The sequence below is a fragment of the Gavialis gangeticus genome, unplaced genomic scaffold (assembly GCF_001723915.1).
Source record: "Gavialis gangeticus isolate Ggan-Ray unplaced genomic scaffold, GavGan_comp1, whole genome shotgun sequence".
Lineage (NCBI taxonomy): Eukaryota > Metazoa > Chordata > Crocodylia > Gavialidae > Gavialis > Gavialis gangeticus.
The window spans coordinates 52780729-52797128 of record NW_017729022.1 but is presented as its reverse complement, the minus strand read 5'-3'; the positions used below and the strand labels follow the sequence as shown (position 1 = coordinate 52797128).

Below are 16400 nucleotides of genomic sequence, written 5' to 3'. Positions count from 1 at the left end.
TTATCTGTAGGACAGAGATAAGAATGGGAACAATCTAACTCCTCAATCTTTTCTGCCTATTCCCCTCCCCAAAGCTTATCCCATGAGTAGGAAATGAACAGGTGAATGTTCCCACCCCTAAGTGCACGTTTGCCTCTTTTCACTTAAGCAGCCCGTTAAAACATGAATCGAGATTAAAGACAAGAGAGTGTATTACTCAATATAAAGACCACACTATTAAAACAAAAATCGTATTAACAGCTCTTTCTGAGGAAACGTGGGTGGCTCTGAAAAGAGCCGTTGTGATCGATGTAGCTGTTAGATGGGCTTTTTTTCCGCGCCTGTTTAGCCGCCGAAGCCGTACAGAGTACGGCCCTGGCGCTTGAGCGCGTAGACCACGTCCATGGCGGTGACGGTCTTGCGCTTGGCGTGCTCCGTGTAGGTGACGGCGTCGCGGATCACGTTCTCCAGAAAGACCTTGAGCACCCCGCGGGTCTCCTCGTAGATGAGGCCGGAAATGCGCTTCACGCCGCCGCGCCGAGCCAGGCGGCGGATGGCCGGCTTGGTGATGCCCTGGATGTTGTCCCGCAGCACCTTCCTGTGACGCTTGGCGCCACCTTTCCCTAGCCCTTTCCCGCCCTTACCACGACCAGACATCGCTGTCAACTACTTGCTGCAATCTGTTTGTGAGGAGTGTAGCGGACAGCGCGGTATATATTGCCTGCGGTCCGACCTGATTGAGAACTGAAGAAAGAAAAAAGGCGCGAGACTGGCGCTTCTCCCTTCCCCCACGCTCCCTTGCCGCCTTGCCCTGTGAGCCTGAGGCGGCTCGGGCGCAGCGCCGCCGCAGTTTGGTGAGGCGCGGGGGGGGGGCATCATCCCTTCTCCCAGCCGCAGCCGCTGTGAGAAGAACTCATCTCCGCTTTGGGAGAGCTTTACACCCGCTAGCCAGCGCCGGCACCGCGCTCAGTGCCGCTGCTCTTTTCCCGGCAGGGTGGACCTCTCCCCAAGATGCCCCCTAGCACAGAACAGGAGCCTTTTCGCGTGCACTGTGCGCGTGTCATACTCGTGTTTTCCCTTCCCATCGTTGTGATCCCACTTGTGGCAGACACCGCCGAGTCTTCGGCGCAGGGGACGGGACGGGGACATCCTGTTCTGTTTCAAATAAGAAACTGCAGCAATATCTGGCCAACCGGCTTCGCAGACACATCCCTCCTCTCCCTCTCCTCTCTCTTTTCTCCCGTACCACCCGCCCCTTTCCTCGCCGTCTTCTCCGCCATCTTGCAAACCTTAAACAAAGGAGGGCTGCCGGCAATCGGTATTTCATCTGAAATGTGTAGTCCTTTTCTGTTCAAGGACGGGGGTCGGGCGGGGGTGACCTGTAAAGATCCACATAGAAAAGGGTATTCATTATAAAAGAGCCATTTTTATTATTACTTGTCTCAAAGTGAAGAAAAATAAGATACAGAATTCCTTCCCCCCTACCTCCCCTTCAAATCTTTCCTCTGTATACTTTTTGTTTTCTGGTTGATATAGAAGTATAGAGCACTATTTGTTGTTGCTAATTGTGTGTTGTTTTATTATTTTATTACTGGACATCCTTGCAGATGTTGCTTAGCCATTCATACTTGTCCAGATCAAACATTAAGGCCAGTTTAGTTGTATGCTTATATACAAAGGTCAGGCATGTACTCTGTGTTTGGATTCATCTTGTATTTTCCAAAAAGTTCTGTGATATGTTGTTATACATTTGATTTCATCAACATAATCTTTTCATTTTTAGCCAATGCGCTACCTTGATTTCACAGGCCTTTCCCCCCATCCCTTAACTTCACCCCTTTTAAAAAAAAAAGTGTTACCTGTCTGTTGCAGAACTCATGTCTGTTTCATGCACCCTTTTAATGCCAAATTTTTTAATGTATTGTGTAAAGTCATTTCTGTAGTAGTTACTGGAGAAAAAAAAGAACTCAGTTCAAAGAAGTTGAACTGTCAGAACTTTTTTTTTTGCTGAGAAAGTTTACTTGTAATACAGTTTATTTTCTGATGTAGATTCAAACGCCGCTCTCAGACCTCACAAAAAGATATTCAAGGAACCCTTTAAAATCATTGTTCAAACTTGAATTAGTGCAAAGTTAAGGTTGACTGGCAGTATTTCAATCCCCTCCAGGAATGCATATGCTCCTGCAGTTATGCATTTGAAAACCAAGCAATTTAGTGATAAACCCTCCCCCAGTAAGAAATCATTGCACAGTTACCCCTTTTTGCCCCGAATGATTAGCTTTTATTAAAAAAACCCACAAACAAAACTGTTTGTAAGTTGCTTCTCTAAGGGGCAGGGATTCATAAAGGAGTCAGTTTTTCTTTTTTGCTGTGGCTCTGTTTATGTATCCTGCTGTTTGCAGTCCCCTCTTGTAGAATAAAGAATTGATCCTAAGGCTGTTTCAGCCAGAACCCTGACCCTTAATCCCACTCTGTAGGCTTCTTCCCTACCTCGTTGTCCCCTAGAGCCACACACCATTACACATGGAGTTTGTATCAGGCTTTCTTCTAGAGTTGTCCCTGATGCTATTATTCAGGCCTAGCATTTAGGGGAAGGGAGCACAAGTTGCTTGTAGATATGGTAAATGGTCAATTGTTCTCAATCGGATTTTCATCACATCTCTGCTGATGAATGAAGTCTGAGAAAATAATTTTGAGATACATATGTGACCTGGTTTATATATCTCAATAGATGAGCAAGATATCCCCTCTGCCTCCTCCAAACTCTGGCAGGTATTTCAGAAGAAATAATTGCTTGCACAAATGTGAACTCTTTGCAAGGAGAGGTGCTAAACAATTTGTAGTATGACATATTTCTAAAGTGATTGTTGGTACCAGTCAAAAGCTGAGCTCAGTATTACTCAGATTATATACATTTTATGAAGGTTGGAGCTTCATTTTTCCCATTAGCTTTGCACAACATGTTAAAACATTTTGAACATTAAAAATTATTTTGAGTGTTAAGAGGAAAGTCCTGAATTCCAAACTTGTACTAATAGCTGTACCTCTCCCCCTCATGAATTTCAATGTTGCTTGAAAAGTAGCAGATTGATTTTTAAACCACATTAAGATTTTGGATACTACACATTGAGAACTCCTGAATGTATTTCTCCTGCCTTTGGGGAGAACTTGTCTTCACTACAACTTCAGATCATCAGAATGGAAATTTGCTCATTATAGAGCTTTCTAAAGCTCTATAAAGTTGCATACTCTGCAGAATTATCAGTCAGATCCCAATTTGAGGTTGGTTTGTCCAAGCAGAATGCTATTACATTACTTGATAATATACCAGGTTTTGCAGGGGGATCTAGTTAAGAAGTGAATGTCCTGCAGATGGCTGGGGCATTTGTGTAACTGGGCTTTTTGAATTCTGCAGCAGCTATTAATTGAATAGGTATGGCCAATCTATACCCTCCCAGTCACTGAGTTCATTAGAAGAAAATGACACCAATGAATAACAAAGCAAGCCTGTATAAATAATCATGACTCTTTCCTGGTGGTTACTTAGGGGGGCAACCAAACTCCAAAATGTCCATGCCAAGAATCAAATTAACACCCCTTTAAAGACAACTGCATGATTATTAGGGGTCTTTCATTACTGTGATTGTGAGAGACCTTTCATACCCTTTTCTTTTGGGGGGCATGACATCCTATCCTAACTACACAAACTCTGGCAAGTAGCTGTTCAATATGATACTCAGCAGGTTCAGGATTGTGAAATTTAAATAATTTGGAGCTTAATGTGGAATTTCTGCCAGCACATACTAATGGGGACTCAGAAATGAGGGCATCAGAAATCTGGCATTTATATTCCACATAATATTTGTAAAACCAAAGGGGAGGCATTTAATAGATTATGGATTGAAGTGTTGTTTTGTCTAGACAGAAGTATGTCAGCACCGGACATGCAAACCTAATTAGAGATAAGTCTGCATGCCATAAGTCTGGATAGTTTAAGAACTGAATGAAGAAGAGACCTGAAAAGATGTTTCTGGTGTTGATTTAACCTCATGCAATAAGCAGGATCCCCTTTTACCTCCCCCCCGCTCCAAAAAAAAAAGTGTTATGTTGAATGAACATAATTGTGCGTGAGGGAAATGATGGAATAATGAAGTAAGGTTTCTTTAAAGTGTTAATGCTCACTGAACTCGTTAAAATGAGAAAAATGATGAGGAAGCAGGAAAGGGGGAGGCGGGGCAACTTGAAAACAGTGCAGTTCACCAACTCAATAAGTTTTCGGTATTAGTAGTAGTAACAGCAGTAGTAATAAACAGTAAAGACCAAAAACCAAGACTTGGTACAAGAAACTGGTTCTCCTGTACTTTCCAGTTGTTTCTTTTTTGAATACTGGCAGAGGTGAACTAAAACAAGACCGAGGTAAACAGAACCACTCATCTGCCCACTAAAACATAGGAAACATGAATTGGCCTTGCACAAAATTATTTTTTTTCCAGAGTGATTGTTTTGTGTTGGATTGTTCTGTATTTTAGTATATGTAACATAGCAATATAGTATATTTAAATAAATGTCATTTCACCCCTTCCAATGGTGAGGAAATGTTCTCACTTTCTAATGGAGAGAGTTTTTAGTGGGTTTTAGTGAGTTTTTTTTAAGCAGTCCAAACTGCCATTTAAATAAATCATCAGCCACAATATATTATGTCAATAGGGAACCATTCCAGGCATTCAAAGTATAAACACGAAAGAAAAAAACACATATTCTGCTCAAATACGGGGGTGCTGCTGATTTCTGATGAAACCTAGACGTCGGAGCTTCATCCTCCCCGCCGAGGCTTTAGGGCACGAAGCTGGTGCTGGGGAAAATCATGGAGGATACAAATTATGTGTCAGGGAAGCTGATTGGTCAGAATTTGCTGCAGACTCCAAGCTGCTGAATCAAGCTGCTGCAGTAATGTCAGCCAGGCTTCACTTTAGGACTAAGAGTAACCCTAAGTGGAACTTGCTTGTCGACCTTGGATTGGCCCGTTTAAATATAACCCCCGTGCAAGAAAAATACAGTTTCCAAGAAAAAGGGCGCGAAAATGAGTACTCGCGGGGCCTGGTGAGCTTGTGAAAAGGTCCTGTCTGGGGAACAAGGGAAAGCCCGGGAGGAGCATCGATAGCAGCTCTTCATAGGAATGGTCTGCAAGCTTCATTGCTTCTTGGGCTCTTGGAGGTTCAGATAAAGTATAATGTGTTTTCCTAGACAAATAGGGACCAATTTAATATTGCCAGTCAAAGTGGGTTTCTACTGGAGTTACAATAGGATTTGATCTTTTATTAAGAAAAATGTGACATGAAAATAGGAAGAGACTTATTCCAACAACCTGCCTTGTCTGTGTTTTCAGTCGGAGAGGTTCAATACAGATATGCAGGCAAATAGAAATTTCCTGCTTGTAAACTAAACTTGTAGCTGCTACTAATAGCAAGGTTGTAAGGTTTTTTTCTCTCTCCTAGGAAACTGTATTTTAGTTTAAAATGTCAAGCAAAGGAAAGCTGGTAAAGGGACAGGAAAAGCTAGTTCTGAGTGCCCCAGAAATTGCTGAACCGGATAGTCCTCCACTGGCTAGACCCACAGTGACTGGGGCATGTGTGTGGAGAGACTCACGCAGGTGACTTCCAGGCAGTGGTGATCTGTGACTCTGTCACCTACACTGGAAGTGCCAAAAGAAAGCCTGCTGTTGCTAGAGATGTGGCCTATGGTTTTAAAACCTGAGGCACATTCTTTCGAGGTCTTCACATGAGTGCAGGCTATCTGGAACACCAGGCTGCAAGCACATAGGCATTCATTGTAGGTGCTATATTGTATTATTATTATATTCCCTTTATCTAAAACCTCTCTCTCTCTTACACACACACACCCCCTCTCCAAATCTGTGTTGTGACCAACATGGTTCACTTGACAATCCAAAACACACCTTTACAGTTGCACCATTTCTCATTCCTGTTACACCTTGCTGCGTGCCTGTCACCACAACCTTTACCTGTCACAATCACATTTCCTCCCCCCACCCCTCCCAATCCCCTGCTTGTTTCCCCAGTCCTTTCATTGTCACTCTTGGTCCTGCCACTGAACAATCTGTGCCAGTCCCTTCTCTTCCATATGTGCCCTGCCATTTCCTCCTGTGTCTTCAACCATTTTTCTGTAGTGTCCCTGCATCTCACTCAGTCCCATTTTGATGCAGTCCTCAGTTGAAGGATTCCTGTGTCTGCATATCAGCAGGTTCCTGGTTTTCTGCAGAGCATTCCTGAAGCAGGAGATGTGGTGGGTGAAACCTGTCTGACCTCAGAACTAAAAGCAGGGGAACCCATAGTCCTGGTTGATTAAAAGTGGGGATGTTTCAAACCCACCAGACATACTCTCTGATATCATCTTGGTCAGATCCACCAATTGCCTCTGAAATTACTAAAGACTCTTATAATGTCTGTGAATGCAAGCAAAAGACTTGCATTCCTTATAAAAGTTCAAAAACAAGTTAATATTTTGAATACAATTAACGTAAGAGCCATTTGCTTCTCTTAGTCCTACATCAAACCACTGTTGATTGCAAGAAGTATCCGCAGTGGAGCTTTTTACCACCTTGGGACAATACCTCAGTGCTATTTAAATGAAAGCCCTGGTGTAGTCCTCGAATAATATGCCTGATAGAAAAACAAGGAAAATATTTAAATGACTAATTTGGCTTTAGATCTCTTGTTTTCCAGATTTCATGTCCAGTTTCTGAGGTCTGGTGCTACTTCTGTCTTCCTGAGGTGGATTTTTAATGAACACATATGAAAGTTGCTAGTGTCCTTCTCTAGTCAGGAGAATGCATTGCCAAGACCAGTGCAGCACTATTTCTCTGATGGTATTTACTAAGGTGCCTTTGTAATTTGAAAGCAATGCAAAACTTTGTTTCTGAGGTGTCTATCCAGCATAAGGAAAAGGCATTTGTTTGTTCTTTCTTAACATAAGTTTCCTTTTTTTTTTTTTTTTTTTTTAAGTAGGGAAGCATGTGTAAATCTCCTTGCACCTTCATCTGGATGAGGAAAAGAGCAGTTTGGTTACAGCTATTTTACATAAATAACACTTTGTCTTCCCAAAAGAAGCACAAGTGAAGCAGGAAGATGAATTCTTTCTGCCTAGCAGCTGGGAGGGTTCTTCAGCATACCAATATCATAGTTTCTCCTCCTTATAAATAGCAGGGATCTGTCTTGCTTTTTTTCCCCTTAATGTTTTTGTTTTTTGTTTTATTGGTTTGAAAACCTTTCTAATCATGTCTGAAATAACACCTGCTGCCCCTGCAACTTCCACCGCTGCTGTTCCTGCCCAGCGTCTAAGGCTCTAGATAAGAAAGGGAAGAAGGCAGCTACAGGGGGCTCCAAAGCCTGTGAGCCCTCATGTCCCAGCATGACCAAGCTAATCATCACTTAGGCCAAGTTCACCTCCAAAGAGCACAAAGGGCTCTCGCTGGCCTCCCTAAAGAAGGTGCTGGCAGCCGAGGGCTATGATGTGGAGAAGAACAACAACTGCTTTAAGCTGGGGCTCAAGAGCCTGGTGAGCAAGGGTGCCTTGGTACAAGGGTACTGGTGCCTCTGGCTCCTTTCAAGCTAGGTAAGAAGCTGGGCGAGGCCAAGGAGAAGGCACCTAAGAAGCCCACAGTCATGAAGCCTGCCAGCGAGGCCAAGAAGCCCAAGGCGGCAGCTATGAAGAAGATCCCCAAGAAAGCCAAGAAGCTGGCAGCTGCCATGGCTGGCCACCGCAGCCAAGAAGAGCATGGCCAAGAGCCCCAAGAAGGCCAAGGCTGCTAAGCTCAAGAAGACAAGCAAGAGCCCAGCCAAAGCCAAGGCAGGGAAGCCTAAGGCTGGCAAGCCCAAACCAGCGAAAGGGAAGACAAAGAAGAAGTAAATTCATTGGAGGAAGAAACGTCAAGGTTCTTTTGTGAAGAAACCCAAGGGCTCTTTTAAGAGCCACCCGCCCCATCTGGAAAAGAGCTGAGACACCCCTCTCACACCATGCTGAGCTATAGTTGCAGCAGCACTATAATTCCAAACTGAGCTCACCCTGAAATAGATCTGTTGCCCCTTCCAAAAAACTCCCATCTGCAGCTCCTTGCCTTGCACATTAGGGATACACACACCACCCTGCTTTATTGCATTCCACAGGTAGCTACCATTGCACCAGGGAGCTAAAAGTACCTATCTGAATGATCTAAAGGAGTGGAAATCCTCTTTAACAAAGCTCACTCGCCCACCCACCATGTCATAGTATTTTATTTTATTTCCCCTCTCCTGCTTTTTTTGACCGCCAATCTTCCTATCCCCTCCCCCGCCAGTCTGAAGGCGAGAGAAACTCTTGCTGATTTATTTAGAAACAGTATCCGGCTTTCTATTTGGTTTTACTCTGAGGTGGGGCTTCACCGGACGAAGAGTTTGAAAAGACCGCGCTTTGTGGGGATTGGTCAGAAACATTCTCCTCTCCTCCCCTCCCCCACTTGGGACTTATTCCGTCTCTGCCAAGGAGTCGTCCCGCCATTAGTCTGCAGTTTTAGGATTTTTCGGGACCCATTTCCTAAAGCCAAGCTAACCCCTATTTATAGTCAGTGCTAGACTGTTCCTTGCCACTGATCCCTTTCTGCTCCGCTTGCTTTTATTTCTTTTCCCTGCCCCCACCCCCCCCTTGAGCTTAACAGGACTTGCCGAGTGACCTTCAAATAAGTTCTGAAACTTGTTACCTCTCCCTCCCCCACCTTTAAACTAAAATTAGAAAAATGGATACAGTAGATTTAATAGGAAACTGAAGCGACTAATAACTAAGGTTGTGTTTTTAGAAAGACATAACTGCTAGGTTAATGGTTATCGCTCAGGACTGACCCACCGATAATACACGTCTAAAACTGCAATACGACTATTGTTCTACAGCCAGGTCTGTAAGAAAACTAGTTATCTAGCTCTTTTCGGACACTGTGGGTGGCTCTGAAAAGAGCCTTTGGGGTGTTTTGTTATCAAGTTTTACTTGGCCTTGGCCTTATGGCTCTCAGTCTTCTTGGGCAGCAGCACGGCCTGGATGTTGGGCAGGACACCGCCCTGCGCGATCGTCACTTTGCCCAGCAGCTTGTTGAGCTCCTCATCGTTGCGGATAGCCAGCTGCAGGTGGCGGGGGATGATGCGCGTCTTCTTGTTGTCCCGCGCCGCGTTACCCGCCAGCTCCAGGATCTCGGCCGTCAGGTACTCCAGCACGGCCGCCAGGTAGACCGGGGCCCCGGCTCCGACCCGCTCTGCGTAATTACCTTTGCGGAGCAACCGATGCACCCGGCCCACCGGGAACTGCAGTCCAGCCCGCGAGGAGCGAGACTTGGCCTTAGCCCGTGCCTTTCCTCCCTGCTTACCACGGCCCGACATTCTCTCTACACAACAGCACGAAGAAAAACAGTGCGAAAAAAATAAAAACTCCACATGCTGGCGAGTTGAATCCTGCCTTTTTATCTTCTGGCTTGGGTTGAAAAAGTCTCTTGTGATTGGCCGAAAGCCGTGGGTGCACAGACAACCAATAAGGAGAATGATTTTTTGGTCCAATGGAGGCATACAGTGAATGACGTCATGGCAGTGAAAGTCCAATAGCAGGTTAAAGCTAGACTCCCTTTATTTGCATGATGCACCTATAAATAGAGGCGGCTCTAATTGAGTTCAGGTTGTTGTTGATTTCAACGGAAACCAGTCAATCGTCAAGATGCCGGAACCCGCCAAGTCCGCTCCAGCTGCGAAGAAAGGCTCCAAGAAAGCGGTCACCAAGACCCAAAAGAAGGGGGATAAGAAACGGAAGAGAGCAAGGAAGGAGAGCTACTCTATCTACGTGTACAAGGTGCTGAAGCAGGTGCACCCGGACACCGGCATCTCATCTAAGGCCATGGGCATCATGAACTCTTTCGTCAACGACATTTTCGAGCGCATCGCTGGCGAGGCCTCCCGTCTGGCGCACTACAACAAGCGCTCGACCATCACGTCCCGGGAGATCCAGACTGCCGTGCGCCTGCTGCTGCCCGGGGAGCTGGCCAAGCACGCCGTGTCCGAGGGCACTAAGGCTGTCACCAAGTACACCAGCTCCAAGTAAATCATTACCAAACATATTCGAAATGGCTCTTTTAAGAGCCGCCCACCTTTTCATCTAAAGAGCTATTATCGCTATTCTATCCCTTCCCCTCCCCTCCCCTCCCCACAACGTGGTAAGTAGAAATTTTGTTTCGGCTTTAATGAAAAAAATGCATTTTAATTTATAGCAAGAGAAAAGAAGAAGCAGCTGCATAAATAATTATCAGTTACATCATGGCGAAGCTTAAGCAGTTTCATAAGGGAATAAGTCATAAAGAGCAAAATCGATGACTCTTAGCAGCGCCATTTTCCAGGGTTTCATCTCCCTATGGTAAACAAATGAAATCTGAATCACTACACAACCTTCTTATACGTTTCCTGTGTTCTGGCCCAATCATTACACAGGTCCAGTAGGGAGGAGTACTATCACCTACTTACTGTACGTGTATAGATCCGTAAACAGCACGGGCATGCACATATACGTGAACATACATGTGCATTTCCACCCCCATTTCTCCTGTTCTAAATGGAAGGATGCAGGCAGCATGAGGCGTATGCTGCTTTATTTTGCGAGATCAGCGGAGAGAAAGCACTTGTTACTTCAATCACCCCACATTTTTTACAACTTAGAAAGAAGACCGCTTCCTTCTCGTACTGCAGCTCGCCTATGTGCTATGAATTCCTGTGGCGGGAGTCTCGGCTGAGTTTTGCTGCAGTGAGAGTTCATAACTTGGGTTGGGGATATTCAGAAGCTCACGCATTTAAAGCAAAAATCAGGGGGAAGGAAAATGGAGGGGGAGGGAGAAGCGTTTCCCGGGTGCCTGGGGAGGAGGTGTTGTTGGGCGCGCACGCGTACTGCAAAACGCGCGCCTTGAGGCAAGGCGTGCAGAGCCGTTTTCCTATTCTCCCCCACAACTGCGGAGCGCGGGCTTTTCAAATATTTAAGATTGACCAATGGCGTTTGTGTTTTCCCGTCAGCCAATCAGGGAAGGGACTTGGGCTATAAATACTGGCTCCTAGGAGCCTCTCGCCTCATTCTTGTTCTTTGTTTTGTGTTAGTGATATTGTGTATCTGGCATGGCCCGTACGAAGCAGACAGCGCGCAAGTCGACCGGCGGTAAAGCGCCTCGGAAGCAGCTGGCTACCAAGGCGGCCCGCAAGAGCGCGCCCGCCACGGGTGGCGTGAAAAAGCCGCACCGCTACCGGCCCGGCACCGTGGCGCTGCGCGAGATCCGGCGCTACCAGAAGTCGACAGAACTACTGATCCGCAAGCTGCCCTTCCAGCGCCTGGTGCGCGAGATCGCGCAGGACTTCAAGACGGACCTGCGCTTCCAGAGCTCGGCCGTCATGGCGCTGCAGGAGGCCAGTGAGGCCTACCTGGTGGGGCTCTTCGAGGACACCAACCTGTGCGCCATCCACGCCAAGCGAGTCACCATCATGCCCAAGGACATCCAGCTGGCCCGCCGCATCCGTGGCGAGAGGGCGTAAAAGCCGAAGACTACCCCTACCTGACATTCTGAAACCCAAAGGCTCTTTTAAGAGCCACCACAGTCGCACTGAAGAGAGCTGTATCAAGCTTTTGTATGGCCTGTGTGCGTGTATGTGTTGTGCGTGTATGGGTGTGCCCGCGGACACCCGTAGTCGGTTTGATTCATGTTTTTGCTTTTAGTTTTAAGACCCCGTAGAGCATAATGGTGTCTGTAGCGTTCACTGAAACTAACAGTTCATGGGTGCTTTCTTGTAATCCCAAGGAGACTCGGTTTCCTTGTTTCGGCTGCATACAGTGCTTGCTATGCAGTACTGCAGTTTTTCCCTTCCCTCCCCCCACCTCCGGCAGGTAAGAGGCTGGGGTGCTTCACATTTAAATATCGGTGTCTTAACTATTTCTTCCTGTGGTTGAGTAGTAGCAGTATGTGTAGTATATGACCTACCATGTAAAATATGGGTGATGTGAGGTTTTCTGTTCCTTACGGTTTTATAGGCTAGGAAACATAATGAATGAAACGCCAGGTTTCTAAATTAGATGCATCGTGAGCGTATTGTAACGCCCCGGATAGCTTTGGGAGGGGGGAGGAGGACGTGTGGGAGACTCACGAAATAACCTGTTTGGGAAATGCTGTTTGATCCCCGAATCTGTGAGACTTGCGCTTCCGCTTCTTCAGAGCAAGGACCGCAGCGGTGTCCTTGGCTGCTCCGCTCTCGGCAGCGGAGGCCACTTCGCATCGCCTCCTAGATCAGTCCTGGGGTCTAGTACAGGGCGACCAACCCTGTTTTCACTGCTCACTTTTTTCATCCCTTTCACTGTTTTTTTTGCCTACAGCCACAACTACCAAGCGTTGGGGGTGGGGAGGGTGACGCTGTTTTTCCTGGAGTCACCCCGGACCAATAATTAAAAAAGCAGCTGCAAATTCGAGCCCTTCTTCCCCACTCGCATCGGTTTCCCAAGATGAACAATAAAACTGCTCATCCTGATGAGCCTGATGTGTATACCGTGCTTCCTCAAGGAGGAAAATACGTCCTATTTAGAAGGTGACACTGAAGGTAATTCCTATATTAAAATGGAAATGCAGTTTTTTCCATAGTCGGGATTGTAGCAAATGTTACCTCAGGAGAACTCTTTCTAATCGGGATTTTTGTTTGCGTCCTCCGACTCCCTCTGCCCTCCAGCACTTGTTGGTTGTGCAACCCGGTCAGGCATGCATGCCAGCGAGCACGCTAAAAGCGTCTTGTGTCGCCTTCTACCATAAAATAACTCTTTTCTGTGAAATTAAGTTTAAAAAAGATCAAGTGCTGCCCCAGGTGCTCTTGTCATGTGAGGGACAGGTTCGGTTGTATTGTACGTGGTTTAGATTGAAATCTCCCATTAAGAAGCCGTGAGACAATACATGTAACTCGGAATCTGGTTCCTCCATGTTGGTGGCTGACGCACGGGCTTAGGGGCTTGTTGCTGCCGTCTCAATTCTGCTTCTGTGTTTCAGGTCCCTGCACCAAATTCTGACCAATCAAGTCTCCCGACGCACCATCTTCTTTCTCCATCTTCCTCGTGCAGCTCTCGCCATTTTCTAAAAAGGAGACAGAGAGAGTTGATCTGCGGTGTGAGAGAGTGTGTGTGGGCGGAGCGGGAAGGGAGAGGAAGGAGGAGGGAAAATGAACCCTTTTCAAACAGCCCCTTAGTCTGTGTGATCAAATTGTTTCCCTCTGATCGCTGCAGCATGTGTCTTGATGGCACAACATGACTGTGGATATATGGTTGCAGAAATGAGCATGGACAAAACCAGGTTCGTTATCTGTGTCTGTGAGATCGATCTAATAAAGCATAAATTGATGCTGAAAGGGGAGAAAAGGCATGGCAGTGTTTTGATATCTAATGTACATTTACTAACTAAATAAAGGGTAACCTTTTAGGAGGTGGCTGTATGGGCAGCCTCCAGCATTCAAAAGCAACACAGAAATAATTTTGGAAGATTGTGGATTTTGCTGTGTCTTTACTAACTTATAAAATAAGTATATAAATATAGGTAACATGTAGGAGGTGGTTGTGTGTGCAGGCTCTAGTTTTTTGTATTCAAAAGCAACACGCACAACTCTGGAAGATTGTGGATTTTTCTTGGTCTTTGAGCAAGTTCCAGATATACTCCCATAATTATCTATAATAATTAAATTGTTTTGAAAGGCTAAATCACCCCACACTCATGTTCTACAATTATGAAACCCAATTTAAGGGTGAGAGATGCTGAAAATGGAAATGGTGCTGCTTATTGGTGGATGGTGGGGGAACATTTTTTGAGGCTGGCATGTTTTGCACAAAACCCAAAATACTGGTACCATAATCAGAGTTGTTCCTATTGAATTGGCCTGGCTTGATTCAGAACGGCCATATTCCAATGTATGAGAAGCGAGGGGTGGTTTTTTTTTGGTATCTTTTAAGTGATACTCTTGGGGAAGGGGTTTGACAAACTTTTGTGTGCCCATTGCCTTCCATTATGTTAGGGAGAAGGCCAGCGGGTGCCCAAATGCTTGTTAAACTTCCTAACTATTATACAGTTGTCTCTATAAAAGATATCTGAGGAGGAACAAATAAAAACTTTACTTGTATACTTCCTGGACAATCAGGGCTAAAACAATCCAACTCCATGTAATCTAGTATAGCATTGTTGTTGCTGCTGTCTCTCCATTGGTAGACACATCTTTGTGGCACTGAGATTCAGAAGCTGGAAGGGGAGGCATTCCTCCCTCTGCGCCCCCCCCCTTTCAAAAACTGTATCTTTCAATTCCCCTTTGCAATTTTGTTTGAATATTGTTCTATATAGTTCATCATCATCATTTAAAATGTGTATGGTTGGCAGGTGTGGTGGCACTCTTCTAAAGTTTTTACTCATGGTGCTGATCTCCTGGTGCCTGCCAAATTTTAACAAAAAGGGAAGATTCAGCCAGGCAAAGATTGTATTGTTATATAACCAAACCCAAGGTACTCTACACAAACTAGTAAACAGAAGTTTAAAATTAAGATTAAGATTTGGCAAGAAACTCATTATGTTATCAAGATCCACAGCATTAATTGGGATCAAGATACCTCATGATCTTCAGCAAACTGCAACTACATAAGTTAAAAATACAAGGGGCCTCTTAACAAGGAAAAGAGCATGTTACAAGCTGCATTTAGGATGGAATAATCCCATGCACGGGTACAGGGTGGGGGCTGACTGGCTGGGCAGCAGCTCTGCAGAAAAGGACCTCAGGGTTACAGTGGGCAACAAACTGAATATGAGCCAGCAGTGTGCCCTTGTTGTGAATAAGGCTAAAATCATACTGGGCTGCATCACCAGGAGTGTTGCCAGCAGATTAAGGGAAGTGATTATTCCCCTCTATTGAGCACTGGTGAGGCCACAGCTGGAGTACTGTGCCCAGTTTTGGGGCTCCCACTACAGAAAGGATGTGGGGAAATTAGAAAGGGTCTACTGGAGGGCAATGAAAATGGTGAGGGGACTGGGGCACATGATTTATGAGGAAAGACTGAGGGAACTGGGCTTATTTAGTCAAGGGAAGAGGAGATAGAGGGGATTTAATAGCAACCTTCAACTATCTGAAGGGGGGTTCGAAAGAAGATGGAGCTAGACTGTTCTCAGTGGGGGCAGATGATAGAACAAGGGATTTAGGTTAGATATTAGGAAGAATTTTCTCACTAGGATGGTAGTAAAGCACTGGGACAGGCTACCCAGAGAGGTGGCAGAATCTCCATCCATGGAGGTTTTTAAGACCCGGCTCAACAAAGCTTTGGCTGGGACGATCTAGTTGGGAACGATCCTGCTTTGAGCAGGGGGTTAGACTAGATTACCTCCTGAGGTCCCCTCCAACCATCATTTTCTATTATTCTAAGTTTTCTAGCTGCCTAAGAAATGACAAATATGTAAGCAGGTGAGGTTGCTCATTGCCATTTGTAGCACAAATGTGATTATATACAGCAGCCATAACTTCTCTAGATTGCCTTGAACCCAGGATCCAGATGACTTTCCTCCTGTACAAACTGGTACAGAAGTCTGTTGTTGTCATCCATGGTCTGCTCCATATAAAAATACCTTCCTCTAGCTTCACAGATGCTGTACAACAGTGCTTCTCAAACTATCTGATGTGGTGGACCGGCAATTTTTTTCCCAGTGGGCCACGGACCGGTGCCCGGTTCAGCCAGTGGCAGCAACTGCATGTAACAGCGCTACACAAATGCATGACCGGCTAATTCTTTCTCTTTCCTCACCTTGCACGACGTGACGTCACCTGGAGTGTTGGAATGTATGAACTGTGGCGCTATGACATATATTTTCAGAAGCATAACATTTATATTTCTTTCTTTCCTGGCAACTTGCTGTGGACCGGCGACCGGTGGCTCGCGCACCGGCACCAGTCTACGGACCACCACTTTGAGAAGCACTGCTGTACAAGAAACAGGAGGCTACAACCATATATACAGAATGACACTGTCATCCAACCAGCTTTTGCAGCAAGACCATATTTGCCTCCAGTCTTCTAAACATATTCCACCACTGTTTTACATTTCAGAGTGTAATTGCATGTCTTACTTGGCCCAAATGTTATTTGGGTGTGTCCTCAAAAGCCATGACAAGAGTAGTTTCATAGTTGGTAGGGTCAGAAGAGACCTGAGCAGATCATCAAGTCCAAACCCCTGCCACGGCAGGAAAGAGTACTGGGGTCAAATGATCCCAGCAAGGTGATCATCTAGCCTCCTCTTAAAGACCCCCAGGGTAGGAGCCAGCACCACTTTGCTTGGAAGTTGGTTGCAGATCCTGGCCACCCTGACAG

General features: G+C 45.7%; 4 protein-coding genes and 1 pseudogene across 4 annotated transcripts; 3 read left to right on the top strand and 2 right to left on the bottom strand.

The window, feature by feature from the left end:
• Positions 1 to 261: 261 nt before the first annotated feature.
• On the bottom strand, positions 262 to 640 carry LOC109295848 (histone H4). The gene has a single exon (XM_019514946.1). The coding sequence runs from the start codon at positions 634 to 636 to the stop codon at positions 325 to 327; it is 312 nt and encodes a 103-aa protein (XP_019370491.1). The 5' UTR covers positions 637 to 640; the 3' UTR covers positions 262 to 324.
• Positions 641 to 7196: 6556 nt separating this feature from the next.
• LOC109295843 lies at positions 7197 to 8324 on the top strand (annotated as a pseudogene).
• Positions 8325 to 8888: 564 nt separating this feature from the next.
• LOC109295845 (histone H2A-IV) lies at positions 8889 to 9433 on the bottom strand. The gene has a single exon (XM_019514943.1). The coding sequence runs from the start codon at positions 9396 to 9398 to the stop codon at positions 9009 to 9011; it is 390 nt and encodes a 129-aa protein (XP_019370488.1). The 5' UTR covers positions 9399 to 9433; the 3' UTR covers positions 8889 to 9008.
• Positions 9434 to 9697: 264 nt separating this feature from the next.
• Positions 9698 to 10211, top strand: LOC109295846 (histone H2B 7-like). The gene has a single exon (XM_019514944.1). It carries the CDS (start codon positions 9727 to 9729, stop codon positions 10105 to 10107), a length of 381 nt encoding a protein of 126 aa, XP_019370489.1. The 5' UTR covers positions 9698 to 9726; the 3' UTR covers positions 10108 to 10211.
• A 936-nt stretch (positions 10212 to 11147) lies between these two features.
• Positions 11148 to 11629, top strand: LOC109295844 (histone H3). The gene has a single exon (XM_019514942.1). It carries the CDS (start codon positions 11163 to 11165, stop codon positions 11571 to 11573), a length of 411 nt encoding a protein of 136 aa, XP_019370487.1. The 5' UTR covers positions 11148 to 11162; the 3' UTR covers positions 11574 to 11629.
• Positions 11630 to 16400: the final 4771 nt, after the last annotated feature.

Excerpts from the sequence above, each read along its gene's own strand:
- LOC109295848 (XM_019514946.1), bottom strand. The coding sequence starts at position 636 with ATGTCTGGTCGTGGTAAGGGCGGGAAAGGGCTAGGGAAAGGTGGCGCC.
- LOC109295845 (XM_019514943.1), bottom strand. The coding sequence starts at position 9,398 with ATGTCGGGCCGTGGTAAGCAGGGAGGAAAGGCACGGGCTAAGGCCAAG.
- LOC109295846 (XM_019514944.1), top strand. The coding sequence starts at position 9,727 with ATGCCGGAACCCGCCAAGTCCGCTCCAGCTGCGAAGAAAGGCTCCAAG.
- LOC109295844 (XM_019514942.1), top strand. The coding sequence starts at position 11,163 with ATGGCCCGTACGAAGCAGACAGCGCGCAAGTCGACCGGCGGTAAAGCG.